We start from the raw sequence: 21,106 nt of genomic DNA on the forward strand, positions 1-21,106 counted from the left end.
TGTACTCTATAGCTCTCAATCGAAAGGTTTTGTGTCATCTTAGGGATTTGAAATCATATTGTACTCTGACTTATGATAGAAATGTGTTTTTCCAATCTATATTTACTGATTTTTCTGTCAGTCATCTTAGGTAGACCGTGGTCTTGAGAGGTGGTTCAGGGATACATTTAATAACAAGAAAATGCAATCATTTAGTCCCTGTGTAAAAACACTTTAAGTCCTTATAGAAAGACTAGACTTCAGCTATGAGTCATCAAATCGAATTAAAATGACAGCAGACATGAAACAAACTGACTATATGCACAAATGTGTGTTGTGTTATATCTTTATGAAATGGGGAGATAATTCAGAGATATATAATAATATGGGTATTTTTGAGCCATCTATTGTTCTTCTATTCTTCTGTTACTGCTTCCAGACAATCGCATGGCATGGAAATCTAGGCCATATCTAATGCAATCATTCTGGCAAAAGTTGGTGGATGGAATTCAGTGGTGGAGTGGTATCCATTAGGGCCACTCATAGGCCCCTTCCACACAGCTGTATAAAATCCCACATTATCTGCTTTGAACTGGGTTAAATGGCAGTGTGGACTCCTCAGATAACCCAGTTCAAAGCAGATGTTGTGGATTATCTTGGTATTCTGGGTTATATGGCTGTGTGGAAGGGCCCTGAGGCCCCTTCCAATCCTGTCATTCTTTGATTCAGTAACTTGTTCCAGAATGTTGGTGCTTTATGAAAGCGAGACTGATTTTTAAAAGCCTAAAAGAATGCACATCCCAAGTCCTATTGCTTATCAGTTTTTCCAAAAACAAATATATACAGATAGATACATTTCTGTGTGTGTGCATTTTTTAAACAGAACATTACTTCCCTTTAAGTTGTGCCCTCTTTGAAAATATTTTGTCTCAGGATGTTCTTCATTTAGAATCATTCTGGCCCTCATTTTAGAGTCAAGATTGAAAGGTACACTTTACCATAGCCTGGTGAAGACACATATACACACACATTTATATGCACCAGTAATTGCAGCTTCTAAAAATTGCATAGTATCTTGTGTGCTGTTGTCACGATGCTGCTTCTTTTTCCAACCAACGTGGCTCTTTGCGCTTCGGAACAGTCATGAATCCTTGCCATTTTTTTTCTCCTCCAAGAGTGTGCCCTCCAGGTCCACAAGAGAGGAGGAGAATGGCTGCCTAATAAGAAATCCACTTTTGGATTTTCCCCCAAGATTCTTGAAATACTTCTCTTTCAATCAGAAAGCATCTTTGCAATTTGGATTTGAGATTTGTCTGCTTAGATGCAAAATGTCATGATTTTTTTGTTAGTTTCTGATGAAGGTCATTATTTTAGGAAATTCTTGGTGACACTCCTATCATACAATTTGGGATGTTGAGGGAAACTTGTGAATATTTCGATTTTTAAAAAGGGGTGGGCTGAATCATAAGCAATGTTATTTTCAATTGTAAAAACGTGATATGTTATATTACTGGTGTTTCACGTGTGCTGTTTTTAAAACTCTGTCCTGAAGTATGTGCTTCCTTATAGACCAGGCATGGGCAAACTTCAGCCCTCCGGGTGTTTTGGACTTCAACTCCCATAATTCCTAACAGCCTAACAGCTGTTAGGAATTGTGGAAGTTCAAGTCCAAAGGGCTGAAGTTTGCCCATGCCTGTTATAGACTAACAGATGTAAATATAAGCTGACCATATAATATGGAAAAATACTTTCTAATGTATGGAAACTTTCATATTTTTGGAAACTGGAATACCATAGCTTTGATATACAGAGACACGAATCCATAATACTAAGTGTAAGGTTTTTCAACTTGTGTTGGCTTCAAATGAAATTTATATGCAATGCTTTGATGTGCATATTGAGATCATATGTTTCCCATTCTATTACTGATCACATAACTTGTACAATAGGTTCCACTGATTTTTCAGGGAATTTCCATCTAAGAACCAAGATCAGCTTTGGAATGTTCTTTTTCAAGCAGTGCGAAATCCAGGCATTCTGTCACAGCGCTCCATGTATGTTCTGATTGATAGATGAGATTCCCATGCATGAATACAAACAGATGAGGGAACAGAGAAGCTTTAAGATATCCGCAAACTTTGTGCATGCACGAAAGACCCTAAGCACACAAGGGGTTGCTAAAATTGCAAGGATATCCCTTTTCCTTGCAATTTTGCCTATTTATTTGCAACTATAAATCCTTTATCAATAATTTGTTATATAGTAGTCTGAACTTTGGACTACAACTCTGGAGACCCTGGTAGGATTCCCTACTCAGCCAAGGAAACTTACTGGAGGAGTCACACACTCTCAGCCCCAGAAATCCCCATAGTAGCTTCACCTTAGTCGCCATATGTTGGAAATGACCTGAAGGCACACAGCAGCAATCTCTTTTTATCTTGTATATGAAAGTGGGAATCACCTCTAGGATTAATATGCCATTTAATAGCATGCTTTAATTATCCCTGAAGCTGTAAACAATTCTACTTTTTTTAGTGTAGTAATCCCAAAAGAAAAGCAAGCGAGCAAACAAGCGAGAGAGAGAGAGAGAGAGAGAATTATAGCAAATGGTAGTACAGCAATGATTAGCTGGAATTTAGTGAAAGCATGCATAGTCCCATCACTTTTGTTCTCTTTTGGTTTCAAGAAAAGACATGCACAAATACACTTTTTGCTCTATACCACCCTCTGGTGCCCCACCTGCACAGGTGCTTTGTTAGTTCGTGCAAAAACAATACATCCCACCTTACATTTTTTCTAATCTTGAAATTCTACTTTTGCAAGGCTCCTTCCACTTCCACATTCTCTTGTCACGCCTATCTCCCCCAAATGATTTTTGCTCCCTTGATCTTCCCTTAGTTCCCCTCTCACCAGACACACAGAGCCAAATCATATCCTGCTCTACTCCTCCCTCCTCCTGCAGAATCTCATTCCAATCTCGAAAATCCACTGGTTTTGGGAAGGGAGGCTTTCAGGGTCCATGCTTTTGTGATTGGTTAGAAAGGGGCTTGGCTTTGCTGCTCCAACCTTTTGGGAGTGGGTGCCTATGTGTGCAGTCTGTATGCGTGTGATGGGGGGGGGGTGTTGGGGGCAGAGTGGCCTCCTCTGATTGGCTGAGGGGCTGGCCCAAGATCCCCCCACAGCCCTCAGAAGCAAGTGAGAGAGGGATCCTCCTCTGGGACACTGGACCGTATAAAAGGGGAGCCTAAGAAGTTGACAGAGTCAGTAGGAAGTTTCTGCTGGGGTCTGGAGTGGAACTACATAAGTCTGACCGTCCCTGTATGACTGGACAATAAGCAGAACCCAGGATACAAAGAGTCTTCATGTCTAATATTTAGACATGTTCAGCTTTGTGGATTCCCGGTTACTGCTTTTGATAGCAGCAACTGTTCTACTCACCAATGGCCAAGGCGAAGAAGACAGTAAGTACCATAACTTACGTACCTCTCGGCACTGCGTTATCAGCTCAATAGTCATTTTTATGTCTGTTGAGATTGTAAGATGGAGAAAAAACTTTTCTCCTCCTATCTCTTCCGGATGGAATGCAATGCCATTTCCTTAAAATCCAAAATGCATAAAATCCAGATGTGGAGCAAGCAGAGGGTTAAACCATTTCTGCAGAACTATTTGCTCAATGAGCGTAAGCAAAAGAAATGTTTTGGTTTTGTAAAGTAATTGAGGACCCTGTTGTATCCTCCTACGGCTTGGATAACCTAAAGATAAGACCGAGCAAAGAAAGTACATGTTATAGCTAGTCTGGAGAAAAGGTCAACATATGTTCATGACCTTCCGAGAGCATCTGGGATTGGTATGGAAGCAAGGAGAGAAAGTTTGAAAGAGCTGGGGAATTTTAAATGTTGTATTCCATCGAAATGTTGGTTCCATGGAAGTGTCCTGTGCAGAAAAAGAATCACTTCTAAAAGCAAACTTAACCAGCTGTGTGTAGCCTTGGGCAAGCTTCCTTTGGTCTCTTTTCCTTCCCCCTCCTTCCCTTTCTCCTTCCCTCCTTCTCTCCTTCCCAAACACATCCCTTGGGGCAAAGCAACAAGTTGGATCAATTAGAATCTCTGCTCTGCCTTGCCAAGTTCAGCAAAGGAGAAGGCGGGTGGGACTGGGAGTGGATTATCATTGGAGGGGGACAGGAAAAGGGAGGCGGGATACAGTGAATGATGGAAAAGTCATTTTGTATTCTTGGAAAGCTAGAGCAGAAAACTTGTGAGGAGGGAGAGGAGGGCAAGAGGCTATTTTCCTGCCTTGTTGAAGACATCTGCAAAAGCCATCAGAAAGTATTAGGTTTAAAAAGGGGAGGAGCTTTGGGATGATTCATAAGGAAAATGTTTCAGCAACCTATAAAGCACAAAAGTCTAGACATCACTTCATAGACAAAGCCATTTGGATGGTAAAGAATTGGAAGGATGACTTACTCCAGTTGATAAAATCCAGTAGCGACATCTAGTGGTTACTGGGAGGTTTAGCTTTGCCTTGAGCGCTCTCATTGCCATAGCCGTACCTTGGGTGGGGTTTTGCGGAATGGCCTTGAACAGGACACACGCTGGACAAAGATGAGCTTATTTCAGTGTCAACAACTAGGTGTGGGTAGCTAACAAGCTCTTCTCACCCCCAATGGGGGTCGAACAATCAAAATACCAGCAGGGAATATGTGAAACGATTATATCTTGTATCCAGATGTGGAACTTTTGCTGCCATCTAGTGGTTGATGTGGTTACTCTGAAACATTCCAGGAAGATCTTGGTAGAGAATTTCACATAATTCCTTTAAACGTTTCTCACCTTCACCTTGCTAACGGTGGCTACCTTTTGTTTCTGGTTCTCCTTCCACAAAGTAATGTTGCAAAGTAGTTGAGGTCCTTCTTTTTAATTATAATTCCTCCAGAATCATAAATTTTCTTGCTTCCCTTCTTGCACTCATAAAGTAAAATAGCTTTCAATGATTTAGGACAATGGCTTATATCAAGAGCCAAGTGATCTATTTTAGATATATCATCCTGGGGAAAATAATTGCAAAACTCATATTTCCAATTAAAAAAAAAGATGTGATAGAAAGATTGTCTTACTTCTTAGTGCCGCCTCTCTTCTGCATCTCTCTTCTTGTTGTCATACTTGGCTTGGATAGTCATGAACAGTCCATCAAACAGTGATTTCCAAACAAGCTGGCATAAGGTGTAGGTAGTGAGGAGGCCATACAACTTGCCCCAGAAGCTTCCCTGAAAATGGTTTCCCACCTGCCGATTGTTCCTCCCTCCAAAATTGTTTGCAGCAGATCAGATTTCCTGAGGCCATATGATATCAACGGGATACCATTTCTCCCCCCTGCATGGGTCCTCCTTCAATTTGAATTCCAGACTTTCTCCCTCTATCTCTTTTCCTATTCAGAAGGTTGTTAATTTCCTTCTCTTTTTGCATGTGTGTTTGGTTTGGCTTCGGCTCCAGAACGCTGAGGTTACCAGTTGGATATAACAACTGGCCGGAGGTTTTGTTTAAATTCCAAAGCAACTGGAAGGAGTTATTGAGAGGCTGGCTCGTTTCCTGTGTCCTAGAGTTTACTTGATGAAAAACAGATGAGGTTTTAAAACACACATGCATGCAAAAGTCAATGTATGCAGAGAGTGGAGGAAAAGGGAGGCCCACTATCAGAAATAACTTGATGAAAATACATTAGGTCTCCAGGTCACTCTATCATAAAATATATTATTCCATTGGCCTCTCAGTTGCTTTATCTATTCTATTGATGTTTCTTGGCTTTCAGTCAACCTTCAACCGTTCACTCATACATCTTGCTTCTTTTGTTGTTTCTTTCTTTAGTTCCATCTAAAGGAAGCTGCACACAGGACGGACTAAGGTACAATGACAAAGATGTTTGGAAACCAGAACCCTGCCAGATCTGCGTTTGCGACAGCGGCAACATCCTTTGCGACAGCATGGTCTGTGAAGAAGATCTGAATTGCGAAAATCCCGAGATCCCCTTTGGAGAATGCTGTCCAGTCTGTCCTGAATCAGGTACCGGCCTACCCTACACTCTTCCATCCTGCTCATCCACTCAGCCTATCATAATTGTCCACTGTTTCTTCCATCTCTCCATCACCCAACCATTTATCATGTCACTCAATGTAGTCCTACCAAGCTACTGAAAACGCTATCTCTCCACAAGCATATTTATTCATACTCAAGTCTAGTCTTACTTAGACTGGTCAATTTCACTAATTTACCTTCAACTCCCAGAAATCCTAAAAGCTGGCAAACTGGCTGGGATTTCTGGGAATTGTAGGCCAAAACACCTGGGGATCCAAATGCTGAGAACCACTGCACTAATGTATCCCAACGTCCATCAAGTAACTTATTTCCTCTACTTTCCCCATCTCATTCAGCAGTTCAATGTAAGATCACAGGTTTGATCTTTGTTTTTGTATATTTACTAATATATATTTAATACAAGCATTTGTGTATAAATGCATTTGTGTATGTTCATTGCATGCATGCAGAAAGGTGGCCCAAAAAAGTAAAAATCAGGAAGGATATTCAGAAAGTGTGCAAATGAGTTTAGACTGTGCCATCATCATCTTAATTTTAGTAGACCTTATAATGTTAGATTATGAGAAGTAATCTGTCAGAATTCTGTATATGGAATGTGGATTTTTAAAATCCTATTCTTCAAATTACCAAATGATAGTTCCAATAAGAAGAGCTGTTAATTTTACCAAAATGAACTTGGCTCCTGAAGTCAGAAAACAAGCCTGGACTGATCTGGATTGAGTTCCTAGCCAGTAAACCCAATAAATTAATGGGTCTACTGTTGTAGTCATGATTAATGTGTTCGATTTATATCAGTGGGTTGATTCTATACATTACTAAATTTGGAGCAAACATATTAAATGAATTGAGCCTGTCCCAGTGGAATTTATTAGTAGTTCGATTGTCTTTGTAATGGTTGTGGATGCAGTGATTTATTCTGAAAAAGAGATGTTTTAATGTTCATCATAGTCCTTCTCCTTTTTTATTTAAGGCGCCTCTGTTCCCTACCCAGAAACTGGAGTAGAGGTAAATTATCTTCTTGGTGCTTTTTGTTTTTTGTTTTTAGTGGGTTTTGTTTTGTTTTGTTTTGTTTTTTGCAATCTTACATTCTATTTCCATTGAATGTGTTGATTTTGCTGTACTAATCACAATTTTCTTCTTATTTGATAGGGTCCTAAAGGAGAGCCAGGCCCAAGAGGAGACAGGGTAGGTATTTGTAATTATGCTTTAGTTGATGATATCTCCAATTATAGTTTTAAAAAACAACAACAAGGTAGGAGATAAGATGTCAAAACGTTGAATGAAACAATCATAAAATTTGAGACACAATTTGAAATTTTCAAATTTCCATCTCTGGGTGAGAAGAAATCTTGTCTGCTTAGACTGTCCTTTTCACTCTTTTCCATCTCTATCTTGTAGAAAGCACGTTACAGTTAGCATTGACTTCCTTTTACTACATCGATGGAAAGAATTTTTGGGACAAAAAAATGCAACATTCCCAAAACAAGCCCCATTCTAGTGCTCCACAATAATTCTGTATGCCCAACTGTTGTTTCCAAAAATAAATACATAAATAATAAGGATTGTGACCACTTTGGTTTAATTCATCATCATTCCACAATGACTTGATCCTCCAGAAATTTCATGGCCAAGTTTCAGTCTTGTTCTCTACTATGGGACAGAGGGAGAGGTCTAGTCAAGCCATTGTTCACATTTATCCTTGGAAAGGGTTTTTTTCAATAAGTTCTATAAAGAAGGTATGATGTCATCATGTCCAATGGTGTCTTCTCATTGTCTGTGTCTCCAGGGACTTCCAGGCCCACCCGGCAGAGACGGCATTCCCGGACAACCTGGACCCCCAGGCCCTCCAGGCCCCCCTGGTCTCGGCGGAGTAAGTTGGCTTTCTCCACTTAACTTGATTATTCCAGATTTATATGTAAAAGATTGTTTTGTAAGAATTCTAATAATGTTCTCTCTTTTTTGTCTTCTCCTCTTTGTCAGAACTTTGCTCCTCAACTGTCTTACGGTTATGATGAAAAATCCGGTGGCCTCTCTCTTCCTGGCCCCATGGTAAGTGTTGATGCTTTCTGGGAAAATGTTCAGGGAAAATGTTGACTAAAGGGTGAAGATTTTGGAAAAAAGGAGTAGTAATGTAGGAAGTCAGTCTGAGAAGGGAAACGGGTGCACTCCGGAAGATGTCAACCAAAGAGTATGTCTGTATCTGCTCAGTTCCTTAATCCACAGGACAGAATTGAGTCATCATAAAAATGTAGGTATATAGATAGGGATATATTTTGTCTACAGATGCTAGTTTCATATGCTCACCAACAGAAAAGGCTATTTTCCTATAATGAAGAGTCAAAGAAATCCTCATTTTCCCCTGAGGACAGATTGTTACAGAAAAGGCAGAATAAGGACGTAAAATCTTCATTTAGTTGTAGAAAAGGAATGTGAGTTTATTGAATTGACAACCGTGATGTCTATAATATTTGCGATTGTGTGTTTATATCAAGTGGGGATTGTCTTCCTGATACTGAAGGATTCCAGTCCCCACTGCAAACAGCAGGGCCACAGATCAGGAATAATGGGACATATAGTCCATCAAATCCCAATGGGTTGGTTCCAGATTTAGTCAGAATAAAAGTATTGAAATCAATGGGATGTATGTTATTCATGAGTTATTTAAATTCTAACTATTTCAGTGGGTCTGCTTAAACCTAGATCCAATCTGTTATGTTTTTCCCCAAATACTGAAAAAAATAATTTCACAGCATTCCTATAAAATAGGTCTATGATATCATCTTCATTTCAGAAGCTAGAACTGAGGCTGGGGGATAGTGTCTTAAGTCTATAACTGGAACATGATAGTTCCAATTTTAAAAACATTTGAAGCACTCACACTGATGCTTCATTTGAATTTGCATTGATGAGCATCAGTGTAAGGATGCGCAAAGTCAGTTCACATACATTATTACTTTTGCTGAATTTTCCCCCCTGCTTCTCTTAACATTATTCAGATGGTTTGCTCGAGTAGGAACCTCCCATTTTGTGTTACCGATCCACTTTAAATAAACAATTTATTCACTGGAAATAGCTGTAGAAACTGAGCCGAGAAGGATGGGTTATTTAGATAATACGGAAGAGAGGCAATTCAGTAAATGGCATAGATAGAGGGATACTGAAACCTAGCTCATAAGAAAGAAAGATCTTAAATTTATAGTTATAAAGGAACTTGGAACACTAAAGTGATATCAAGAAAGTATGATTTTCAAGGCATGCCTTAGGTACATGAATATTTATTGAAGTCAAGACAAGATGATAGCAGTTTCATCTTCTTTTCACCTTAATTTTTAAAACCGCATTTCTTCTCTTTTTTTAGGGTCCAGCTGGTCCCCGTGGTCTTCCTGGCCCCCCTGGTGCCCCTGTAAGTACTTTTCTCTCCTTTCTTGGAAACAGATTCTTTTAAAAAAACCTCCTTTAGATGGGCATATAACTATTTTATGTGAAAGTAGGCTTCCATTAGTAGGCTTCCATTACTTAAAGCAAATGCTCAGCACAATGATAATCCAAGTTTGTTTGTTTCTTGGGCAATGAATTGAGGAGTATAATTTTCTCAGTGGCTGAGTAAGGATTCTGTATCCTGTTCAGTTCTCTGTTGTTGAGAATATCAGAAAGATATAAATTATGGAGAATATTTAAAGTTGTACTTAATTTGTAGTGGTTACAAAGGTGAAGAATACAATTAATGTTAGCACAGAATATGAGACTGCTTTAGAAAGAGATTTGTTTTTACATATTGCATGTATAGTTAGTCCCCGCTTGAGTTACCTCTTCCATTAACATGCCAAGAGCTGGGACAGAAGACTTTGCCAAGTCTACTTTCCTCTTTTATGTAAAATAGTCACATATCTGTGTTGCATCTTTAATCACAGGGACCAAAATTACTATAATACAGAAGATGGTCATCTGTTTATATGGTTTCTTAAACCATGGGGACCAAAATGCATGCCCTAAATTTGGCCACAGGCACCATCTCCTTCCCAGGAATCTCGTTTCAAACAAAAAGTCACAGATTCCATAGATTCTTGCAGCAACCCTCTCTCCTGGTGCAACACATAGCAGTAGTTCAGTGGTTCTCAACCTGTGGGTCTCCAGTTGTTTTGGCCTACAACTCCCAGAAATCCCAGCCAGTTTACCAGCTGTTAGGATTTCTGGGAGTTGAAGGCCAAAACATCTGGGGACCCACAGGTTGAGAACCACTGCCTAGTTGGTCTATGATATTCTCTGCTTATGTTCAGAGACATCCATCTTTTATTTCTTTGTATAGTTCCCATGAGACCTGACTTGAGTTAATTGTTATTAGGGAACTAATCACCTTTACTGGGATAACAATATGGGGAACAGGGAGTAAGGTGTCAGTAAACCAGTGGGGTCTCAGTAAAAAAGCCAAGAGAGCAAAAGAAGACAATATGGAGACAGAAGTGGAGACAGTGGGAATGGGGGTCTCAATGTTGTGGGAAATGCTACTGTTCTTCCCTAAACTTCTCGAAATACATTGAGTTACAAGAATGTAGTTCTTTTCTTCTAACATAGGTGTGTTTTTATTCTTACAGGGCCCCCAAGGTTTCCAAGGTCCCCCTGGTGAACCCGGAGAGGCTGGAGCTTCTGTGAGTACCATCTGATCTTTCTCTTTTTTTTCTTTTTCCCTTTCTTTTTGTGCTTGCATTATTATTTTTACTGCCAAGCAGAACAGTGCAGGAATCTCCTCCTGCTCGTTCATTGCAGTTCTCATATTCTACCACGTGGGGGAGCTTGGGAACACAGTGCCACGCATAGATCCTTATTTGGACCCACTTCTTTAAAAGATCATCTGAGTTATATAAATGGGAGGAGCATGAGAGAAGAATGTCTTGTTGCTTGATTTAAACTCATCTTTTTTTCTTTAACAAATTATCTAGGGTCCAATGGGTCCCCGTGGTCCAGCCGGCCCCCCTGGAAAGAACGGAGATGATGTGAGTGGTTTTGTCTCTCTTCTGGAAGGGAATGAAACTCTTTTCTTTGTAATGATCCAAAGACATGGTGTGTCCAAAATGCCAAGCAAAGCATTGGCATGAAAGTTGAAATTGTTCCATGATGTCCCAGTCTTGCACTACTTCTAGAAAAATCACATAGGGTCTAAAGATGTAGATTGAGGGTCCTCACCACCTTCAGGACCCTTTCTAAGGGTGTCTTTCATGAGAAACTGCAACATTGTGCACTGATGATATTAACACCTTTGGATGCATTGCAGTCTCTTTGCTCTAGTGCAGTCTCTAATATCAACCTCCATCTGCAGTCTCTTAACCCCATGCCGCCTACCCAATCAGAAAAAGATGGAGCTTTACCAACATGTCCGATTATATCTTAAAGTCATAGAATCATAGACTCACAAGAGACCTCGTGGGCCATCATGAGCTAGTTCTTGCTTAAAACAGGAGCCCAGTGAAAGCAACCCTATCAGATGGCTCTCCAACTTCTTTTTGAAGATGTCTAGAGAAGGAGACTGTCACCACCTCTCTTGACAATTGCTTGCACTGCCAAAGTGCTCTCACTGTCAAAAGGTTCCTTCTAGTATTCAATTGAAATCTACTTTCTTGTAACTTCAGACCATTGGACCTGGTCTTACCTTCTAGGGCAGCAGAGAACAGGCTTACCCGCTCCTCTCTGTGATAGCCCAGTCCCACATTGACCATCTTTCACTTCTGAGCTGGCCATACTTGTTGACTTTATGAGACCCTTTCTGACTGGCCCATGCAAATCTTAAAGCATCTGTCCATCATAGGATACAGAAGAGTCTAGGTCATCTTTAACAAAGACAGAATCTCCTTCAATAATTTTCCCGTAGTTAACAGTTGTAAAACATATTGGTTCTGGCATTGGTTTAGATCTTTTCTTCTCTTCTTTCTCCAAGGGTGAAGCTGGTAAACCTGGCCGTCCTGGTGAACGTGGGGCTCCTGGCCCACAGGTAAGCTCTCTTTTCTTCCTGGTTGCAAGAACACGATGGGATAGCTGTCAAGCACCTGTCCTATTATGAAGCATCACAACCTGAACAGCTATCCAAATTACAGAAAACTTTAGTAATGGGAGGATAAATACACAACCTTGTGTTGCCTTGGGAGAGCTACAAAGTGTCCAACACTTATAGCAGAGCCTTTGAAAGACCAGGTTGAGCTAGATACATCCTTCAGATGTTGTTAAACTACAAATTCCAGTATTCTTGGCCATTCTGGAAGGGGCTGGTGAGAGAGAGAATGAATGACATTGAAAAGGTCATGACTGCCCACTTCAGAATTGGTAGGGAGCATTGGTATGAAGACGCTTAAGAGTCATAATTCTCCCCAGCACCACTCCACTACTTAATGCAGGGACAACATAGAAGACTCACTATTTCAACTCATCCTCATAGCAATTTTGCAAGGCAGTGGATGAGCTTGAGAAATGGCAGCTTCCTCAAGGCAACAAGATGAATAAATCAAGTAGGATTTTAAAACCACATCTGAACCCCATTGACTCTATTAACTGTGTCATCAGATTAGGTGAATGCAGATAGACTGGGAATTGTAAACTCTTGGTGGGTAGTTCCATCTTGAAATCTTTAATTGTGAGCTGCATTCAAAAGTAATGTTCAGGGAGCCATGTTTGGAGGATAAAAGTGGGCCATTAAGATGGTCTAACCAGAATGCAAGTAATCTGTCCCACTTGAGTCTTTCTGGGTTTTTTCAATCATTATCCTACAAAGACTTTTGGTTCCTGTTAAAATACAGATTACACATGCACCAATCGTATGCCAGTCCATGGCATGAAAATTTCCCATCTACATGTAGCCACCAGATACTAGAAGAACAAAGTGTGATTCCTCTTCTCTTTGCTCTCTCCTATATCATTTCTTGTTCTTTTCCTTCAGGGTGCCCGTGGTCTTCCCGGAACTGCTGGCCTGCCAGGCATGAAGGGACACCGAGTAAGTACTTACCAGTTCTTCTACCTCTAGTTCAGTTCGGGAATATTGTCATTCTTGTACTCCAATGATAATTTATTTCTCAAAGTAGGTAGCCATATTCTTTTTGGGACCTTGTATGAATTGTTGCCATCGGGACAAAAACACTGCATGCAATTCCCAACAAGACATGTTAATTGCCTCAGTGCTGGCATTTGATACAAACATGAATCACATTGAAGCACATGGTTAGGGCAACTTCAGAATGAAGCCCTTTCCTCCCTTGCAGCCAAATCCTGGCCAAAGACCAATAAATAAATCTTTAAAAAATGATAACTCAGTCAAAGGTGAAGGCATTTGGGGGTACATTTATATCCTGTCTTTCTTTCATCCCAAAATAAATCTCATTTCTGGCACAGACCAGATCCAGGCCAATTTAGCTTCTGTAAGGTTGCTAATATGGAAATAATTTTGCTTAGCCATCTATCATGTGACTCATAGCCTTCTTAGCCGAGGATTATTATAATATGACAAACAATGCCTTTTCTTCTTTGATTCTAATATTTATCTTTTTTTCTCCATTAATCCATTCTTCTCACTTTAGGGTTTCAGTGGTCTTGATGGTGCTAAAGGTGATGCTGGTCCAGCTGGCCCCAAGGTGGGTATTCACTTTAAGGACTGACCTCCTTCCGTTTATACACATTGTTTTCTCTCCTATTATGTTCTGACCATCTGTTCTGCTTTCTCTCTTAGGGTGAGCCTGGTAGCCCTGGTGAAAATGGTGCTCCTGGACAAGTGGTGGGTATACATGTCCTTCATTCTATTTTCCATGTCATTGATTTAATTCATGTGCATGTTAGAAGCTTAGGTTGTATTTCAGCAGACAAGTGTACAGAAATGGAGGAAAGCTCCTCTTTTCCAAAGGAAGGAAGATGGGCTGTGCCACATCTCAATGGTACAGCACAGGATTTGCTTGCAGAAGGGCCCAGTGACTCCACAGAGCTGCTGACATAACCAGAGTAGAAATTATTGGCCAAGATGAACCAATAGTCTGATTTATCATAAGGTGGCCTCATAGTTTCTATATACTATAGTCACATATTTCAGTCTTTGTTCTCTTGGAATGGATTCTGCTAAATTTTTATTTCAACATGCCTTAGCACTGTTGGAAGTTGTGTGAAACCCATTTGTATGAAGTTGCCTAGTGCCCTAGGTTTCTTCTTATACTTTGTTCCATGGTTAGTGCCTGTGAAGAACCTTCAGATGAACAGGTTTTATGTGATAGTTAATGTACAGGGAGTCCCCGGTGGCACAGCGGGTTAAACCACTAAGCTGCTGAACTTGCTAACCAAAAGGTCAGCGGTTTGAATCTGGAGAGTGGGGTGAGCTCCCACTGTTAGCCCCAGCTTCTGCCAACATGCAAATGTGAGTAGATCAATAGGTACCGCACTGGCAGGAAGGTAATGGCGCTCCATGCAGTCATGCTGGCCACATGACCTTGGAGATGTCTACAAACAATGCCGGCTCTTCGGCTTAGAAATGAAATGAACACCACCCCCCAGAGTTGGACATGACTAGACTTAATGTCAGGGGAAAACCTTTACCTTTACTAATGTACAATAATCCTAAAATGTAAGCAGCTATTTAGTCTAAATCTAACCTTAAATGAGTGATGGCAGCTTCCTACACCAGAAATAGAACATCTTGATATGAGGTTTTCAGGGAGACATTTTGAGTAAAGATTACTATGTCGAACTGGAGATTTATGTGTGGAATTTCAGATGGTAAGGTTTACAGGTAGAACCAGAAGGAGTCATTCTAAGATAAATGGAGAACTATAAACATCATTTTCAGTCTGCAGCACATGAGATGTATGAAGAGAGAGACACCTTAGCTCTTATAAATATTTATGCCAAATAAAATTTGTTAAGTGCTACAAGACTTTCAAACAATGCTTTCTCCATTGCTGTAGCTCCTTAATGACTAAAAGAATCCTTCACTACCCACAAGAAGGTAGTATTGCACTTATAGAAAGTTGTTGTGGATGTTTAAGAACAAGCAGACTAATGGAAATAATAAATGTAGCCGATGTGAGTCTCATTGTGCAGAGAAAAAGCGGGGTAATAATAATAATAATAATAATAATAATAATAATAATAATAATAATAATAAGTGGCAAAAAGAACAAGAACAAGCAGGTTAAGGATAAATGCATGACAAAGAAACTGAGAGCCATGCTATTTTTCCTCTCTCCTCTGATCTTATTTCTCTTTCTTCTGACTAGGGTCCCCGTGGTCTTCCTGGTGAGAGAGGCCGCCCTGGTCCTGCTGGCCCTGCTGTAAGTATATCCTTTTGCATTGCTGGATTGCTATGTGTTGGTGCTTGGTGGACCAGCTTCCATTTCTTCTATGGCTTGATAATACAGGGACTGTAACTCAAAACTTTTTTCCCTTCTTCTTTCTTACAGGGTGCTCGTGGTAATGATGGTGCTGCCGGTGCTGCTGGTCCTCCAGTAAGTATTTCTGCAAAGTTCTGTTACTTCTCTGCTTTTTTTAAAAAAAATATTGCTGAACGAGGCAAAGAAAGTGCCATACAAAATTATGACCAGAGCCACACAACCTATCCAAAACCAGGGTCTGCAGGGCAATTGTTGCACTATAACAGGCCATGGGATGGAACAGGTTGTTTTGTGCCAGTTTCCTTTTTCCTGTTAATTTTAAAGCAAAGGCCCATTGTTGAGACTGGGCTGGCCAGTGTTTGGAATCTAAGGAAAACTGTATAACCACCACCACTTAATATCTCCCTTTTCTTCTTTCAGGGCCCCACTGGTCCAGCTGGTCCTCCTGGCTTCCCTGGTGCCGCTGGCCCTAAGGTAAGGACATTTCAATCCCTTGTCATTTTAAAGGACTTTTTTTTTGTGAGCCTGGTTGAAACAGAAAGTAGCATCAAAACACCTTCATCTTCATCTGTTCTTTAAAATGCCTTAACAGGTGCATTGGTCAGTTTCCTTCTTTTTCAGATGAAGGTTTCTGTGGTACCATTTTTGCCATAGATTTCTTAGTAAAACAGCGATAAGTATTTTATTGCTCCTAGAAAGGGATTATGGACTGACTACTCTTGCACTGCCAAGCTCCTCACAATGATACTTCCTTCTTTAAAAAAATACCTTCTCTCATAAACTCCCTGTATGCTGCCTAATACCTCGCTAAAATGCTGAGGTCTAATGATCCATTAAGGAACCAATATTAAGAAATCTACAGACTAGACGAATCCATTTCTTATATATTAGGAAAGGCGTGGTTCTGCATACTCATTTCTTAGTGTGCATTAATATGTGATAGATATCTGTTGAAGGACACTAACTGTTACTTCCCATTCTGCTGTCTGATACGTACCCCTTTGAGAATTACAAATATGGGGAGGGGAAAAGAAATCCCATGTTATACCTTCAACTTAAATGTTGTTAGGGCAGGTTAACATGAAACCAAAAAGACCAACAACCACAACATTCTTGAATCAAAATGCTTAAGAGGAGTTTCCAGTGGACCACAACAACTATTCTTGAAAGGGATACCTTTTCTGTCTTAGGTAGCAATCTTCAAATCTTTGATCCCTGGATTTTGGGGAGGAAATGAGGCCCTGATAAATCAAGTCATAGGCCTTGTAGTACTGAACCAGCAATCCTGATAGGAAGATGAAATTTTGAGGCTTGAGCACTAGGTGTGACATAGCACAGTCTGGCTGAGAAGGAACATGTCACCACAGACTTGAGAAGAAATACATGCGCTCATAATCCATCTTCTTTCCTTTGTTGCTCAGGGTGAAACTGGTGCCCAAGGTTCTCGTGGTAGTGAAGGCCCACAAGGTGCTCGTGGTGAACCTGGCCCACCTGGTCCTGCTGGCTCTGCTGGTCCTTCTGTAAGCTACACCGTTTATGGTTTTTTGTTTTTTTTTTGCTTTTATTTGTCATTCTTAGACCTTTCAGACTCTTTTGTAATTATGTCATTGGTGATGACCTTTTTCCCTTCCTTCTCCATTGTAGGGCAATCCTGGTTCTGATGGTCAACCTGGTGCCAAAGGTGCCACTGTAAGTTGCCTCCACATCCCAGTACTTTCCTTTACTTTTTCAGCACCCTCTCTTACCACCTACCTCACCATCTCTGCCCTCTCTTTTAGGGTGCTCCCGGTATTTCTGGCGCTCCCGGCTTCCCTGGTGCTCGTGGTCCAGCTGGACCTCAAGGCCCCAGCGGCGCTCCTGGTCCCAAGGGTAACAGCGTAAGTTATTTTAACTCACCTTTTGACTCAACACTCATATTGTGGTTACTTTCAAAAGTCTGAAAAAATCAAAGGCTGGATACCTGGGTGGGCTGTCTGACAAATCCCAACTTCTATACCCATGAGGAGATACCACAAATTCCTATAACAATATCACTAACTTAGACATTATCTCCTCTTGGATTTCCCATTCTCACTTCCTCCCCAGCTGTGATTTTTAATAGTCCCAGTGCCGACATTCCCATAATGCTACCACTTAGTTCCAAATCTCTACCTGATCAGGGGAATAGAGCCTGCAGATATTTTGCTGACTTTGGAATCCTATTACGCCACCCTGTCAGCACATGCTGGCTTTTGATAGTCTGAAAATTACAACATTTCAAAGTTGCTAAATCTATGCAGCAGATGGGGGTAAAGCAGCAAAATAAAACATCATAGTGCAGAAATCTATATTTATGGGTAACTATTCTATAGTTATTTCACAGGGTGTCCCACTCCAAACTCCACAGAGAATGTATTCATTACAATGCCAGTTTTGACGTGACACTTCTTGGGGGCGGGGGATGTTCTCAAAACCCTTTCCCCAGACTCTGCTTTCTAACAAATTCTTTCTGAGCAAGTTTCAAACCAATTCTCAGCTGACTCCTAGCATCTTATCCAACCTGATCCTCTCTTGAGTGTACTACTAATGGGTACTTTTGCTGAGAGTCATCTTAGGCCTCTTCTACATTGCCATATAATCCAGGTGATCAAGGCAGATAGTCCATATTATCTCCTTGGAACTGGATTATATGACTCTACACTGCCATATACTTCAATTCAAAGCAGATGATCTAGCTTTTATATGGCAGTGTAGAAGAGGGCTCAGAGGACAAAAAAAAACCCCTTGTTCTTATGGAAGGCAAGAAACAAGTTCACTGCAACATTACTTGCACTGACTACTGACATATATATGACCATGCTGTTTTCGGTCTTCTCTTCCATCTTTAGGGTGAACCTGGTGCTCAAGGAAACAAAGGAGATGCTGGTGCTAAAGGCGAACCTGTAAGTATGCCTCTCACCTGGAATACAATTGTAACTTGACTTCTGTCTTTGTTTTCTTGCCACAAATACTGATTTCATCCTCTTTCCTTTTATCTTCCAGGGCCCTGCTGGTATCCAAGGCCCACCTGGTCCACCTGGTGAGGAAGGCAAAAGAGGATCTCGTGGTGAACCTGGACCTGCTGGTTTGCCTGGACCTGCTGGTGAACGTGTATGTAGCAGATTCATTTTTTGGGCTCTTCTAAGCTCATGGTATAAAAGAATAAGACCCATCCACATACAGATCATAGGTCTATCCATTATACCCATGGCACCTTGTTCTTGCTGCTGTGTGCCTTCAAGTCGATTCTGACTTATGGTCACCCTAAGGCAAACCTATCACATAGTTTTCTGAGCAGGATTTGCTCAGAGGGGGATTAGTCATTGGCTTCATCTGAGTCTGAGAGATTGTGACCAGTGGGCTTCCATGGCTGTACAATGGTCTCCAATGTGCCCGCCTTGCTCCCAAAACAGATTAGTCAATAACTTGTTGAATCCAAAATCCACCAGAAAGTAAGACATAGCAAGCCTCAGGAAGTAGAGCTATTCTGTAAGAAGAAAACTATTCCAAAAGTATAAAATGCTGCAGCACTTAAAAGGAGTGCCAACACCCTATATCATTTGTTGAGTATCAAAACTTAATTATATGAATGTAATGTGCCACTAGTAGCCATGATGGCTATATTTCCTCTATTGTCTGGCAGTATGCTTCTCAGCATTAGTTGCTAGGAAAACACAGACAGGAGGGTGCTAGTGTACACATGTTCTCCTTGTAGGGTATCTAATGGCATCTAACTGGCCATCGGCAGACCAAAATGCCATACTGGACAGACCTTTGCTATGATCCATCAAAGTTATTGTGGTTTTAGGGTTCTAAACTCACAACAAAAATGGGTAGGCCTTGGAAGTTTATTTAAAAGATGGCGATAGTCATTTTCTTTCCTCTGTAAATAATTCAGAACAGGATCTAGACATGACCACCATATTTTTTTCATTTGTATTTGAGCTGAAATGGCATGACAGTTGTGTTAAGACAAATTCCCTGTAGAGAAGCAATGAAGAATGTGTGGCCTACTAGATGTTAGTCAATTGCCACTCCCAGCATCCCTTGCCACTGGGTATTGGGTGAGAATTGATGAGAGTTGCAGTTGAAGAGCTTCAAAGGAGTTGCCATTATTTATTATGATATTCACTTAAAGGTTTGTCTATAGTATGACCAAGTCATCAGTCCTATTGGATAACAGTCAACTGTAATGTTAAAGCTTCCTATGGCATATTCAGTAATGAACTTGTTTCGGTTGCTTTTGTGGGGGGGGGGGGGGTTCCCCTTTGTAATATTTTGACTGAATCTCTATTATTTCTGGTGAATCTGTTGTAGCCTAAAGGTGTTTTAAGTCATTTTCTCGCCTTGTGCTGAGTAGAAAGAAGCAGGATAGAGGGTAGATACTCCTGCTTTTAACCATAACAAATGAACTGTCATTCATGAGAGATGACCATTGTCCTAATTCTAGTCTTAATTTCACAGAGTTAGATATAGTTGACCTTACAGTACTTGAGCATTTAGTCCTTTCAAGACAAGGATTTCTCAACCCATTAGGGAATCACTTTGTGTACATCAGAAGCAATAATCCTCTTCTAACATTTTGACTGGAAAGTCCCTCTTTGCAGCTCACCTTTCAGGTACTTAGCCACTTATGTGACCTTCTCTTCTTCTCATTGACAGGGTGCTCCCGGAAGCCGTGGTTTCCCTGGCTCTGATGGCATTGCTGGTCCCAAGGTGAGTTCTACTACTGTACTGTTGTTTTCTGTAGAAGAAAGATATAAAATCAAAAGGGGTTCAGTTTCTTCATACCTCACATTGGCACTGTGGACCAAAGGGAGGGCAGAATGATTGGGTGGAAAGACTGTATTAAAAGAAATAGCAATTGGGAATTTTAAAATGTAGAGCAAAGTAGATGACATGAAACCAGGATCAGTAGGAATGTGCTCTCGGCAAAAGGGTTTGCAGTATGATTATCTTGTCATCTGCAACATGAACAAGTCTTCCTCTATCATTATTCCCTTTAATCTATATCATGAAAATATTTTGGACTAATCATACTGGCTGCAAAATTCTGAGAATTGTAATCAATTCTTTTTTATTCTGGAGATAGACGTTGAAAAGTAACTTGCTCAAACTCAAGGACTGAGGGACAGAGATTTGAACTCAGAGTTGAAGAGATGATCAGCAAACAGAACATCCAAAAAATTATCAGTTGTAATCCATCCACATACAATTGGACAGTCCAGTGTTGGCCATCTTTCTTTGATCAAGTTCTTGCTCACCTTGGATTCTTGGATTTTAATTATTTTAATTATTTTATTTTATTTTTAATTATTATGCAGAAGGCTTTTTAACTGTGGGAGATAAACCAACGTCCACAAGATGTAAATCTTCATAAATTTCATCCTCATTGGGAAGAACATTATTTTACAGTTTGGCTGAAAGGAAATATTTGAAAGTTGGGCAGTTATTGAAGACTATTCACATTTTGTGCAGAAAACTTTTTCATGCAGAAAATATTGTTTTCTGCACAGGACATTTATTTTCTGTGAGAGAAAATATTTTCTGCATAGAAAATAAATTTCCTGTTTAAAAAAAATCAGCATGTTCTGCATGTAAAACATTCTTACCTATGCAGAAAACCTGTTTTAGATGCACCAAATGCTATTTTACTATATTCACACATAA

General features: G+C 40.4%; 1 protein-coding gene and 1 long non-coding RNA gene across 5 annotated transcripts in view; one reads left to right on the forward strand and one right to left on the reverse strand.

Annotated features, from left to right (window-relative positions):
• LOC134292590 (uncharacterized) overlaps window positions 1-21,106 on the reverse strand; it is a 90,635-nt gene that overhangs the window by 40,616 nt on the left and 28,913 nt on the right. For 3 of the 4 annotated variants that reach the window (XR_009999842.1, XR_009999843.1, XR_009999841.1), the window contains exon 2: window positions 4,443-20,180. This is a non-coding gene — a long non-coding RNA (uncharacterized LOC134292590). The remainder of the gene's footprint in view (window positions 1-4,442; window positions 20,181-21,106) is intronic. The other variant, XR_009999844.1, reaches the window with a different exon arrangement.
• Window positions 3,241-21,106, forward strand: part of col1a1 (collagen type I alpha 1 chain) — a 44,475-nt gene continuing 26,609 nt past the window's right edge. The window contains exons 1-22 of the mRNA XM_003222639.4: window positions 3,241-3,440; window positions 5,841-6,035; window positions 7,039-7,073; window positions 7,218-7,253; window positions 7,855-7,938; window positions 8,049-8,117; window positions 9,427-9,471; window positions 10,661-10,714; window positions 11,006-11,059; window positions 11,998-12,051; window positions 12,991-13,044; window positions 13,625-13,678; window positions 13,774-13,818; window positions 15,305-15,358; window positions 15,488-15,532; window positions 15,839-15,892; window positions 16,840-16,938; window positions 17,063-17,107; window positions 17,197-17,295; window positions 18,286-18,339; window positions 18,440-18,547; window positions 20,099-20,152. Coding sequence (XP_003222687.1) covers window positions 3,359-3,440; window positions 5,841-6,035; window positions 7,039-7,073; window positions 7,218-7,253; window positions 7,855-7,938; window positions 8,049-8,117; window positions 9,427-9,471; window positions 10,661-10,714; window positions 11,006-11,059; window positions 11,998-12,051; window positions 12,991-13,044; window positions 13,625-13,678; window positions 13,774-13,818; window positions 15,305-15,358; window positions 15,488-15,532; window positions 15,839-15,892; window positions 16,840-16,938; window positions 17,063-17,107; window positions 17,197-17,295; window positions 18,286-18,339; window positions 18,440-18,547; window positions 20,099-20,152 — 1,473 coding nt within the window. The 5' untranslated portion in view covers window positions 3,241-3,358. The remainder of the gene's footprint in view (window positions 3,441-5,840; window positions 6,036-7,038; window positions 7,074-7,217; window positions 7,254-7,854; window positions 7,939-8,048; window positions 8,118-9,426; window positions 9,472-10,660; window positions 10,715-11,005; window positions 11,060-11,997; window positions 12,052-12,990; window positions 13,045-13,624; window positions 13,679-13,773; window positions 13,819-15,304; window positions 15,359-15,487; window positions 15,533-15,838; window positions 15,893-16,839; window positions 16,939-17,062; window positions 17,108-17,196; window positions 17,296-18,285; window positions 18,340-18,439; window positions 18,548-20,098; window positions 20,153-21,106) is intronic.

The sequence above is a fragment of the Anolis carolinensis genome, chromosome 6 (genome assembly GCF_035594765.1).
Source record: "Anolis carolinensis isolate JA03-04 chromosome 6, rAnoCar3.1.pri, whole genome shotgun sequence".
NCBI lineage: Eukaryota > Metazoa > Chordata > Lepidosauria > Squamata > Dactyloidae > Anolis > Anolis carolinensis.